Source organism: Rhinolophus sinicus, chromosome 15, assembly GCF_057876585.1.
Source record: "Rhinolophus sinicus isolate RSI-liver-muscle chromosome 15, RSI-T2T, whole genome shotgun sequence".
Lineage (NCBI taxonomy): Eukaryota > Metazoa > Chordata > Mammalia > Chiroptera > Rhinolophidae > Rhinolophus > Rhinolophus sinicus.
The window spans coordinates 47,284,646-47,298,414 of record NC_142515.1 but is presented as its reverse complement, the minus strand read 5'-3'; the positions used below and the strand labels follow the sequence as shown (position 1 = coordinate 47,298,414).

The window sequence follows — 13,769 nt, the reverse complement described above, 5'->3', positions numbered from 1 at the left end:
TGCAACAGACCATATCTTTTCACTGGTATAACAAATACAATTTTGATAAATTAGTAAAAATAAAATCTAAAATACAAAAATTCCCCCAGCTTTCAGAATGTTGGCTTTTAAAATTTATAAAGGGGACTCTTTTGGGGTGATAAAATGTTCTAAATTGACTATGGTGATGGTTGCACATACCTGTGAATATGGTAAAAACCATTGAGTTGTATAGTTTAAATGGGTGTATTGTATGGTATGCAAATGTTCTCAATAAAGCTGATTTAAAAATTTATAAAGAAATCAGAGGTAGAAGTCCCCCCTTCCCCTCCAAAAGTTTATTTGATTTGGGACTGATGCTTTTAAATCTACTTTAAAATAAAGAACACTGTTACAGACACATAATTCTTGACATACCTATTCAAGGGGGGGTTGCAGGATGTGAAAATTCAACAGTTCTAGCCCCTGATGTTGTGGGATATCTTTGACTCTATCTTGCTTGAGAGAAATATCTTATGATTACCATATTTTAAAAAATAAAAGAGATTATGCTAATGGACAGAAAGATTATCTTCCAAAAAGGCCCCATTTCCTGGATCTGCTGGTTGATTTTAAAGTGGATTCTGGGAGAATAATGGTTTTTATTTAGAATTCCTTCCCTCACTGCCCGCCGCCTCTCTCTCTCTCTCTCTCTCTCTCTCTCTCTCTCTCTCTCTCTCTCTCTCTCTGTTGCTAGTCTAACTTTACCAAAATATTTTCTGTAAATAATTAGTACCAGAGCAAATAATTTACCCCAGTAAGCTCTCTGTATCTTTTTATATTATAGTACCAATTTCCCCCCATCATCATCACAGTTGCTAGTTTCCTATTCTTAATGGGGACTTGCTGTGCAGGTGTGTTAGAGAAACTTAAGCAGAAACTGCCATGCGGGACAGGGCGGGGGTGGGGGTGGGGACCACTTTGATTTACTGTTTGGTAGAATTCAAACAGACACCACTTGGCTGGAGTTGCTTCCTATTGGCCAATCGATTCCATAATATGGAGAGGTGTCCCTGACCCTTGATTTGACAAGCTACATAAAAAGTTCTAAGTTTACTTTCAATTTCTTCTTCTCTGTCCCTCAACTCAGTGATAAAGTTACAGTAACACTATATATAATCAAAGAATGGTTTTTTGTTTGAAATAAAGAAAATCTCTAATCCACCTAGAAGACAGCCAAGTTGCAGTAGAAAGCTAACTCTGACCTTGAAAGCAGACTACTATTCTGGCATTAATTAGTTGTAGTGGGCCTTTGGCAAGTCTCATAAATTATTTGCAAGAGGTCGATGTAAAGAGCAAATGAGATGAGGAGTGTAAGATCCAGTTTTCTCCTCTCTAAATTTGGTGTTAATTCCTCCTCACAGAAAATGTGATTATTTACCAGAGAACGGGTGTGAAATCACATTACAATCCAAGAGCAGCACACATGGGTGGAATCAATATCATTGCTGTGATCCAGGAGTGAGTGGAAGAGACATATGGTCTGGCCCTGACCTCCTTGGCCACACCTGCTCATGGATTTTCCAGTTTCTCGCTCTATGGGCATCTTTGAAAAAGAGAGGCAATAAAAGAGTTAAGGAATCACAGGCCTCATCAACAATCCCCTGCAGCTTTACATTTATTGATTAGCCATCTAGGGTCTCCTGCTTTGCCAAACTTCCATTTCTTTGTACTCGTAGACACAGTTTTACACCATGTCTTTACTTGGGTTTGACATAGTAACTGAAATGGGCTGAATTATGTCCCCCCAATTCATAGGTTGAAGTCCTTACCCCCCAGTGCCTCAGAATAGGGCTGTATTTGAGATAGGGCCTTAAAGAGGTAATTAAGGTAAAATGAGGTCATATAGATGAACCCTAATCCCATACGGCTGGTGTCCTTATAAGAAGAAGAGATTGGGACACAGACATACACAGAGGAAGAACCACGTGAAGGCAGCGAGAAGACAGCCAAGGGGAGAGGCTTCAGAATGAAACCAACCCTGCCAACACCTTGATCTTGGACTTCAAGCCTCCCAAACTGTAAGGAAATAAATTTCTGTTGTTTAAGCCACCCAGTCTGTGGTACTTTGTTATGGCAGCCCTGGCAAACCAATGCAGTAACCTAAGATGTTTTGAATATGTTCTCTAGAAGCAAGCTGGGGGCCGGCTCAGTGGCTCAGGCAGTTGGAGCTCCATGCTCCTAATTCTGAAGGCTGCTGGTTCGATTCCCACATGGACCAGTGGGCTCTCAACCACAAGGTTGCCAGTTCAACTCCTGAGTCCTGCAAGGGATGGTGGGCTCCGCCCCCTGCAACTAGCAACGGCAACTGGGCCTGGAGCTGAGCTGCGCCCTCCACAACTAAGACTGAAAGTTCAACAACTTGAAGCTGAACTGCACCCTCCACAACTAAGATTGAAAGGACAACAACTTGACTTGGGGAAAAAAAAAAAAAGTCCTGGTAGTAAACACTGTTCCCCAATAATAAATAAATAAATAAATAAATAAATAAACAAACAAGCAAGCAAGCCGAAACCTAGTTAATTGGATCAGCTGAAGCAAACCAATGGGCTAAGTAAAACATTCGTAACCAGTGGGGAAAGAATGCTATCAAGTCCCATCTAGCATGAAGTGGCTGTGCAGTGAAACGGTGCTGTGGCTCTTGGTACTGCAGCCTTGAGTCGCTATGACTCACACACGCTGCTGTGGGTGGACACCTATTTCCCTTCTTAATCAGAACTGAGCACAAACCCTTAATTCCAACACCAAGTGCACTTCCCTTTTGAAAACACCTTCATTTTTCAGTTCATTTATTCTCTCTTTTTTGGTTTCTTTTCCAACAAAGAGCTAAACCTACCAGTAAATGACATACATTTCATAATGGTTTCTTTTTTCACTTCTTTCTGGTGAATACCTACTACGTAGGAACATTTTTGTTCTAACTCTAGTTTTACTTATTGAATCTTAGTGGGGAATGTGACACGTGAAGACATAAAGAGCTGTGGTGAGATAGACCCAGCACCACTGGTCACACGAGTCTGTGCTACAAACACGGACTTTTCTGCTCTGAATCTTGTCAGAACACATTACGGAATTACTTCATCAAGCTGACGATTTCCCCTAAAAATCCAGGTAAAGCCTGTTCCCTACAATTAACACATGTTCTATACTTTTAAAAATAAATAATTAGTGGGAAAGTTTCAGCAATGTTACTTGCTGTTTTTTTCTCTCTTCAGTAATTGCATAACAAGAAAAAAATGATTTTCTAAATCTTCAATACATAATTAATGTATGTGAGATCATCTATACAATTTCATTTCCACCAGAAATAAAAACAAGACAACGAGAAGTCACTTCAAAGGAACAAATCCAGGACATGTGTGTCACCATGACTCAGTATTTCCTTTACGATTTAGGGGAACTTAATGTTTTTCTATACCCCATCTATTAATATTTATCAGGCCATGACCTTCTGACTTATTTAGACATAATCCCTTATTTACTAAAGGAGAAGAAATTGTGTATTTCTTACAAAACTGATCATTCTTGTTTTCTTAGTCATTCTAGGTTTTAAGTTGTTTCTGTCTGACTAAACAGCACTAAATGACAGAGAAACCTGACGAGAAATTTACAAATGTGATGTTTCTCTGAGCAATAGCACAAATAGGAAAATTCTGTGGCTTCTCTTTAAAATCTGAGAGGGTTTGTATTAACTATGCCTAATGATAATTGAATTTTCACTAAGGATCAGGTTTAAAAAAAAACACAAGAAAAAATACATACTGTCAAATTTACTCTGATTAAAAAATAGCATTTCCCAGTGTTACAATAATTATGACACCACTGTAATATATTAAAAGTAGGGATTGATGTAGACACTTCGGTAGATACTCCAAAACACAAAGGTGTCATCTCCTCCATGCAACCAGTCATTATTCCTTTCCTGAGCTTTTAAAAGTTTACAAACCATACATTTTCATCCAAAAAATAAAAATAGCACATTTCAATCATTGTAAAAGTTTACAAGGCTTCACCCGCCTGAGAGTTTCATTTTTCCTGGTACCAAACTTAACCAAACTCACACTAAGGAGTTCAGCTACCATAAATCCCCTTCCTTAGCCTATTTTCTCACAACATAATACATTCTGTACTTTAAAGGGAGTGTAATTTTTTGTGTGGACCCTGGGGCTTACAAAGAAGATTACACAGGGACAAGAGTCCTGAGTCTTACCTTGCACTGAAGAATCCAACACCAGGGTGAGGGAGAGAAGCAGGACCAGCCTGCTGCACTGGAGAAGCACCCGCATCGTGACCAGCTCACTTCAGCTCAACCACCAGCACTCCAACCCCACGATTAGGAAATGTAGCAGGGTGCTCTCTGTCCCTTTTAGAAAGGGTTCTAAAACCTCAGACCCTGCCCAGAACACACGTCACAATTTCCTGAACAAATAGAAAGAGATCTACATCAAAACCCAGAAAGATTAAACAACAACAAAAAAAAACACCAGGCAGCAAAATAACTATTCATACCCATTATGAAACTGCATTACTCTCCCCAGCTCTGGTTTTTCAAAAGCTTTGTTGTTTGCCACTTGAAAATTTTCCCCACTAAATGGTAGAATCAGCATCCAGCACAGTTTGTTTTTCACTTCTTCAGGTAACAATCTAAACAGGAGATTGCTAACATTAAGAGTCCACACACTGTTGATGAGTTAAGTGAGCTGGGTGATGACGTTTCATTGCTGCACACCTTTCACATAAAATGTTCTTAATTTTCTTTTTCATCAAGAGTAACATAACTCACTGAATCAAATTCAAGAAGTGAAACTTCAAAGCTAAATTGTAATCTACAAGAGAGTGTTGTCAGATTTACATAACCAGTTTCTTCTTTTTGGACTCAGTTTCTCCCATTGAATCACAGACACTCCCTCTACCTCAAGAATAAAGTGAGTATTTTCATTTACAAAGAACAGGGTAAAACAGAAAAATGATTCGCCACTCCTCTGCTCCTTCACACCAAGTATTTCTTATGATTAGATTACAGTTATACTTTCATCTTTTCTTCTGGTAAAAAAATTTCAACTTGAGTTTTGGGTCCTCTGGCCTTGAAGAAGCTGGAAATCAGAAACTAGGGGAAGTTGTCTTCTCCGTGGGCTGCTGGCCCTCAGAAAACACACCCACTGCCCTCTGTAAATTAAGGAACAGCATTTTCCCAGGTTCTGGGGTTCATGTGCAGACTTCTGCAGGACTGAGGTAAACCAGGTACAGGCTCCATATTAAAGTCACGCAATAAACACAACAGTCTATCATGTGTTCCTGCCCATGGTGCCTGTGCTTTTTTCTTCCTTCCATTCAAGATTCAACGGCACTCCCTTTCAACACGTCTGTCCCTACAGCTCCCACTTGCCATTTCATCCTCACTCTGGCCTGTCCTTTGACAGGAGGGAGGAGTTTCCCTTCACTTGCTTTCGGCTTCCTGCTGATTCCTTTACCATTTCCTGCTAAGGACAGCCCTCAGAATCTAATCACTGAGTAGCTGTCATGCAAGTAAACAAGGGTTACAAAGAATGTACCTTATGACCCTCCTCAGAACCAGCTGGAATTGCACCCAGGACTCCTCTGAGAGCAGTAACCAACACCAAAACTCCCAAACCCAGTGAGTTCCCCACTATGGAATATTGGTTTCAGCTTGAAATAACAGCCCTCATCTTCAGTCCCTTTTAATCCTATCCCCCAATTTAAAACCCTGGCACCAAACCAAAAAACTCTGTCAATAGTTTAATTCTATTAATTCCCTGCAAAATGTCAGAGCTGGTTAAAGTTCGTGCCTTAAAATGGTAATTTTGGAGGCTTTTTCTAGGTACATCATTTTTTCCTTCTTTGGATTATGGTGATTTTCTTTAAAAAATTTCAGCATTCATAAGCATTTGCTCTTTTCCCAGTACACTGACAACCAACAGTTTTTGGGTTTTTTTCTAAATGGGTTTTCTCCAGTTTAATTTCCCTAGTTTTTCAAGCTGTAGAGGAGCAGGACAGATGCCTGCAGCAGCCAGAAGCTCTAAGTTAGAGCTTGTCTCCCTCACTTACCAGCTGAGAGATGCGAGACCATCCACTCTTCGTGCACCCATCGTCGTAGTGCTAAAGATGGTGTGGGAAACCAATGAGACGATGTCCACAAAAACTCATGGCACCACTGTGAGGGTCATATTGGCAGTGCTCCTCTGGGCTGGATACCATCTTCTTGCCCAAAGTTTCCTCCATTATCCAAGGAGTACCCCCATCTTTCCCTAAACCTCAGCCTGTGCCGTAAGGATGTTTCCATAACTTTAAAGGACAAATTCCAGACTTAATCTTTCATTTACCAGGGAAACTACAATACACCTACTTTACTTCACGTTCCATTGATTTGCCTGTATACTGAGTATCTCTATTTCTTTACAATCACCCTGGAACAGGACACCAATCAGTCCTTGTCTAAGAAAGTAATGTAACCCCTCCCCCCAAAGCAATGTTAACATCGTTTTTCACTGGCTATTGGTTCCTGGCTGGTTTTTTAAAAAGGAGGGTCCAGTTGGAGCACTTGAACCTTCCCAGCATCACAACTCAGCAGAACACTTGTTAAGATGAATCAAGGTTGAAGGACAGCAGAGTAGGTAAATGCTGTACTCATCTCCTCTTATGACCACATCAAAATTACAACTAAATTATAGAGCAACCACCACTGAGAATCACCTGAAGTCTAGCTGAACAGAATTCCTATAACTAAGGATATAAAGAAGAAGCCATGTTGAGACGGATAGAAGGGGGAGTGATGTGAAAAGGGCTGGTCCCACACCCACATGTGATGGTTAAGAATCAGGTGGGATATCTCAGCCGCAGAAATTTCCACTGAGGATTGTGTGGTCCCAACCCCACACTGGACTCCCCAGCCCAGAGCACTAGTGCTGGGAAAAGGAATCCCCACAACAGCTGGCTGTGAAAATCAGCAGGGAAGCAGTCCTGGTGAGAAAGAGTGCTGCTGTAGACCACAGCATCCTCTTAAAGGGCCTGAGCACAGACTCACTAGCTCACAAATACTGGCCCTAAGCTCCAGCAAAGTGACAGTAGCTCAAAAAGCACCAGGGACATAGGGGAGGAACTGAATTGTGTAGCTTCATGGCAAGGGGGGAGGGGCTGCTCTTTCTCAGACTAAAGGGCTGGCAGGCACCATTGTTTCTTTATTGAGTCCTTTTCCCACTTAGCCAGCAGACAAAGGTGGGCACAAAATCTGAATCTCCATTAACTTGGCTAACACCACTCTTGCCCCACCCTGGTGATTCTCTGAGACCCTGCCACACCCAATTTATGCACCGGGCCTGAACCTCTTTCAGAGGCTAATTCACACAAGTGACCAGCTTACACCCATGTTACAGATCTTTCAAACATCTATCAAAAGTCCACAAACCTCAAATAAGCAGTGACTGGCTTGGCATGTCCTGTACCACTTGCTAAGCAGCCCCAAGCTCAGCACTAGTGCCAGCTAGTGTCAGTCAATTTATAGCATAAACACTCCCAGGTGCCTCCAAGCTCAGCACAGGCAGCTATCAACCTCAGATCACTTTGTAGCTCCTACCAGGTGGCCATGGGCCTAATATAGGCAGCAGCTGACTTTGGCCTGCACCACAGACCCTCCCAAGAGGCTCCAGAATCAACACACCTAGTGGCCAGCTTCAGACCACACAATCACCTCCACAAATGACACACCAAAAGGGTGGACTCAGCAAGCACCAGATCCTTACTAAAGTAAATCCTGCTACGTGAGGTCAGCACCTACACAAAAGCTTGTCCACAGTAGTCATGGCCAGTCCTCACAGCCAATTAGCTTGAGAGTTAATCCCACCCACTGATGCGCCAACAACAATCATGGCTCACCTACAACAGGAGGGCACACACAACACACACAAGGGTGTCCACTGGAGCACCCAGCTCAGGTGGACAGGGAGACAGCACCATTCGGCCCCACAGGACACCTACTACATAAGGCCACTCTACCAGGACCAGGAGATACAGCAGCTCTACCTAATACATAGAAATAAACACAGGGAGACAACCAAAATGAGGAGACAAATATGTCCCAAAAGAAAGAAGAGGGAAAAGTCCAGAAAAAGAACTAAATAAAATGGAGACACACAATCTACCAGATGCAGAGTTCAAAACACTGGTTATAAGGATGCTCAGTGAACTTAGGGGAAGAATAGATGATCTCAGTGAGAACTTCAACAAAGAGATAAGAAACATGAAAAAGGAGATAGAAAACATAAAAAAGAACTAGTCAGAAATGAAGAATACAATAATTGAAATGAAGAAAACGTTACATGGAATCAATAGCAGATTAGATGAAGCAGAGGATCGAATCAGTGATTTGGAAGACAAGGTAGCAGAAAACACCTAATTGGAACAGCAAAAAGAAATAAATAACTTAAAAAAAAAGAGAATAGTTTAAGAGACCATTGGGACAACATCAAGCATAACAACATTTGCGTCATGGGGTACCAGAAGGAGAAGAGAGAGAGAGAAAGGGATTGAAAACCTATTTGAAAAAATAATGATGGAAAACTTCCCTAACATGGCAAAGGAAATAGGCATACAAGTCCAGGAAGCACAGAAAGTCTCAAACAAGATCAACCCAAAGAGGCCCACACCAAGACACATCATAATTAAAATGCCAAAGATTAAAGACAAAGAGAAAATCTTAAAAGCAGGAAGAGAAATACAGTTAGTTACCTACAAGGGAGCTCCCATAAGACTGTCAGATGATTTCTCAAAGGCAACTTTGCAAGCCAGAAGGGATTGGCATGAAATATTCAAAGTGATGAAAAGCAAGGACATACAAACAAGATTACTCTAACCAGCAAGGCTATCATTTAGAATCAAAGGAGAAATCAAGAGTTTCCCAGACAAGAAAAAGCTGAAGGAGTTTATCACCAGCAAATCAGTCTTACAAGAAATGTTAAAGGAACTTCTTTAAGAAGAAGGAAAAAAGTATATATCTATATATATCTATATCTATATCTATCTATCTATCTATCTATCTATCTATCTATCTATCTATCTATCTATCTGAATAAGAAAAAATTGCAAAGAAAAATTCTCACTGACAAAGGCAAACACATAATAAAAGCAGTGAATCAACCAACACTAAAGCTAGCACAAAGGTTATAAAGGTCAAAGTAGAAAAATCATGTGTAAATAAAACAGTAAATTAAAGGATACACACAAATAAAGTGAAAAATATGAACGTGAAGTGGGTGAGTAAAAATAGTAGTGATTTTAGAGTGTGTTTGAACTTAAGTGACCATCAAATTAAAATACATTACTATAAACATAGCTTGGTATATATGAAGAACATGGTAACCACAAATCAAAAATCTACAAGAGATATACAAAAAATAAAGAGAAAGGAATCTAAACAACCACTACAGAAATTCATCAACGTACAAGAGAATAAGAAAGGAACAGACAAAAACTACAAAAACAATCAGAAAAGGCCATATGATTTCAAATACCATATGATTTCACTTATATGTGGAAACTAAAAAACAAAATAAATGAACAAACAAAACAGAAACAAACTTATAGATAAAGAGAACAAACTGATGGTTGCTAGATGGGATGTTAGGGGGTTTGGGGGACTGAGTTAAAAAGGTGAAAGGATTAAGGAAGTACAAATTGGAAGTTACAAAATAGTCATGGGATATAAAGCACAGTTTAAGGAATACAATCAATAATATTGTAATAACTGTGTATGGTGCCAGATGGGTGCAAGACTTATCAGGGGGATCACTTTGTAAGATTTATAAATATCTAACCACTATGCTGTGTATCTGAAACTAATATAATATTGAATGTTAAGTGTAATTGAAAATTTTTTTAAATTTTTTTTTTAAAGATGAATTGAGGTTGTCGGAAGCGATATTGAGGGCAACACAAAACTGCTTCCAGGAATGGTTTTAAGGCTTACTTCTTTTTTAAAGCTCCAAGTTGAAGATTCCACCACTCAGCAGCCTCTGGGACTTCCTTGGCTTTTCACTGAGAAGGTATTGACTCTGAACTGAGCACTGCACCAAGAAAACAAACAGCAAATAAACCCTGTACCAAATCTCAGGAGGCGTAAAGGATGCCCCTTGCAAGAATCTTTGATTTCTAGAACTGGAAGAGACCTTAGAAATCATCTACTTCATTCACTCAGGTAGGAGAGGTGGAGGTCCAGAAAGGTATATGACGTGTCACTAGTCACACAGCTGGGTGAGTGGCAAAACCAGGTCTAGAAGTCAAGTTTCCTAAAACGAAGTCTAGTGACACGTGAAGAACGATGAGAAAACCAGGTTAAGATTGATAAATCATCAGAAGTCTTCCTTTTAGTCGTTTTATTTTTCAGGGGTATATACTAAAGTTTGGAATGACAAAATGGCTGGGAATTGCTTCTAAATAACCCAGTTTGAAGAGGGGGGATGAGAGAGGTATAGCAGTGGGCTGACAACTGCTGAAGCTGAGTGATGGGTAGATGGAGGCTCATGACCCTAATCTCCCTATTTTAATATGAGTTTGAGAATTTCCATAGTAAGACACTTCTTAAAAATGAACCTTTTAAAAAGGTATCTTTATCTTATTTGAAGTCCATATAAATAAGAAAACATCTAACTTTGGAGAAAAAAATTTTTATTTTTATTTTTTTTTTCAAAAAGCAACTCCTCTGTTCATGGATCTCATCACCTCTGAATTTCCCACTCTCTCATTTCTACTCTCATTCCACCTTCCTCCCCTTTAGTGGGTGGGAGACTGTGGCAAGACAAAAAGTCTCAAGGGAGAAGCTACTATTGTGTTCTTAGTCCCCTCACTGAGTATCAATGGATGGGTGCCCACAGGATAGGTGCCCTGGGAGAGCACAGGCTCATGGGCATCCCCACCTGGGCCAGTGGCTCCTTCCCCTAGCTCCTCCCTTCTCATCACTGTAGCCACATACTCAGTTTCCCAAGAGCAGGATCTCCCGTTGTTGAAAGTCTCCATGACCCTAGTCCAGAAGCCTCCCCAGGTGTTGCCAAATACATAAAAGTTTGGGACTTTTAATGTTTTAATCTTAGATGGGGGTGGAGGAGGGTTAGAGCTCCCCCACCATAGTTTGGATCTATAATTTGACAAGAAGAAAACTAGGGGCTGTGATATATAGGAAATCTCTATACCTTCTGCTCAATTTTGCTGTGAACCTAAAACTGCTCTAAAAAATATGTTCTTTAAAATAAAAGGGCAAAAAGACTTCTCAAATGCTATCTTGAGTCTAGTAGAATATGACATTCCAATTCCAAAGTTATAGGGCTTTGAAAAACCAAAAGTTGCAATGGAAGAGCCATATGCTAAATATTATTGACATAAATAATTGGGAGCAGTGGGATGTGTTACTTCTCTTGGGAATATTTTCACAGGGATCACAAATATTAGAAACAAATCTCTTAGAGAAAATTTTAGGTATAAGGGAACAGGAGTGGACATATGGTTTAGGGGGAACCAGACCTTTTGAAAATAAATCAAGAAAGGAGGTCCTTATTTGACTTCTTAAGTCTTATCTTTCTCCCAAGACATGTTATCTATCAATACTATTCTAAATGATTTCTTATATCTTTAGTAAATTATATTTTCTAATTCAAAAATTAATAATGCTTATTATGGAAAAGTGGGCCGTTGGGGAGTGGCAAGGTGGGACTTAAAAGAAAAGACAAATCCCTATCACCTTTCATCCGGAGATTACCACTGCCATGTCCTGCCTTCAGAATTCAAAGTGCCACATACCAGTTGTTAGCACACCGGGTTCCCTCTCATCTCTTCTTATTGCTTTTATTTTATACCCTACCCTGTGGCACTATGTGGCCCCATGGATGTCCCCAGAACTAATTTGGTTGTCAGTTCCTGACAATTCTGTAACCATGCATCAATTCACCACCTCTGCAGATAAGTAAACTTTCCAAGTTCCCAAACTCCGCGACAGTATTTCCCAGACTTCACGACTGAATCTCATACACATACCGAAACACACATACCGAAATTCCACTCACCTATCTGCATTTATATTTAAGGTTATTTATTTGTCACTAGGGAAGAGAAAAGTTCTTGTCCCTTAATTTGTAACCACAGAGCATCAACCAGATCTTCAACGGCCCATTGATTTCAATCCTCCAAGGCTGACCACATTTACCAATTAAGTTGCTACACTTTAGTTGGTTCTTATTTTTTTTCCATACTCTAGGCTCTTTTTTTTAGGGTGAGGGGGTCTTGGTCACAAACATAAAAAATGAACAAAATTGCTCAGTGAAATGCTATTTAGAAACTTAACCGTTGGGTCACAGTTATTACATTGAGATAGTAAAAATTTTTCTCAAGGGAAATCTTAACTTTTAACACCCCACCCCCTCCACTAAAGAATGAAAGAATATTGCCTACTTTCCCTCAAAGAAGTATATACTGTTGGAATGAGTTGCTCTTCTGACTTCGATAACATGCTCTACATTTGATGACCTTTATTTGATGATATCCCCAAAGGGACTAAACTTCTAGATTAATTTAGCCTTCTCCCGAGGCACTGGATAAATGAATAAATGAATGAATTCTGTATTGAATATTTCTATTTTGTTGCTTGTGCTAATCTTGTTTTTATACCTGGATTATTGTAGGAATCTAGTTTTCACTGGAATATAATGGGCTCAAATAACTGTTGATTGCCAAAAAGTTAACAGTAGTGTTTTCTAGACAGTAGGATGACAAATGTTTCCTCTTCATCCTTTTCAGACTATGCCAAATTTATGAAACAAAATTATTGTATTAGTAATTAAAAAAACACTCAAAAAATATTTTGATTGCTGACAAAAGTTTAACTCAAAAAAGAACTATTAATGGAGAGCATTCTTTGGCTATAATGAGACTGAAGAACTTGGGTCAGAGATCAGTACTTGGGAACTGCTTTATAAAAGTAATTTTCTTCAAGGTAATGTAGCTAGCTAGGAATAGATTGGGAAAACACTAATAGATTGGGAAAATAGTAATAGATTGGAAAAAAGTAGTAGTCAGTAAGACTGAAGGGAAGAACATCTGTGGGTTATGTAGATAGTCCAATCTTACCACAAATGAAACAAGAGCAGAACTTTTCACATTTTAGAGTATCCCTGGAGGTAATAATACTAGGCACTCATGGGGGTAAAAGTGAGGTCCCTTCCACTCTTCCCAAGAACTTGGAAACAGAGAAATGAGACTCCCTTCACGCAAACCTTAATAACAAATTAGAGGAAAGATGTGCAAATTTACCCTAAAACGACAGAATGAGAAGAGGGAGAGATACAGAGAGGAGGTTCTGTCCTCAAAATCAAGCCAGCCTTCCCCAAGGCACAGCCTACTCTAGAAACCAAACTGAAATTTCCTCAAATAGGATCAAAGGGCATTTCCTCAGAAGAAAAGGTGCTGCCTCTGCTTCTTCTGGGCTGCTAGGAATGGATGGGCAAGACAAGTCTGAAAATTCCTACTTTGAGGGACTCCTGATGTAGTTTTCAGATTCAGACTCATTCACCTAGAAAAATACGGACACATGATGCCCAGAACGTTGGTTTCTGCTCTTACTCTGCCTTTGGTTGAGGAGGCTCCTATTAGAACTAAGTGACTTGTGCTGAAAGGGCTCATTAGAGGCCGAAATCCTGCAGAAAGCAGCTCTTTCCTATCACTACTGGTTTTTAAACACTGCCACTTCTCTGAGC

At 39.8% G+C, this 13,769-nt stretch overlaps 1 protein-coding gene across 1 annotated transcript in view; it reads right to left on the bottom strand.

Moving 5' to 3' along the window:
* The window catches only part of SRGN (serglycin), a 41,413-nt gene that overhangs the window by 8,303 nt on the left and 19,341 nt on the right, over positions 1–13,769 (bottom strand). Inside the window, exon 3 of the mRNA XM_019731913.3 lies at positions 4,229–4,437. Coding sequence (XP_019587472.2) covers positions 4,229–4,304 — 76 coding nt within the window. The 5' untranslated portion in view covers positions 4,305–4,437. The remainder of the gene's footprint in view (positions 1–4,228; positions 4,438–13,769) is intronic.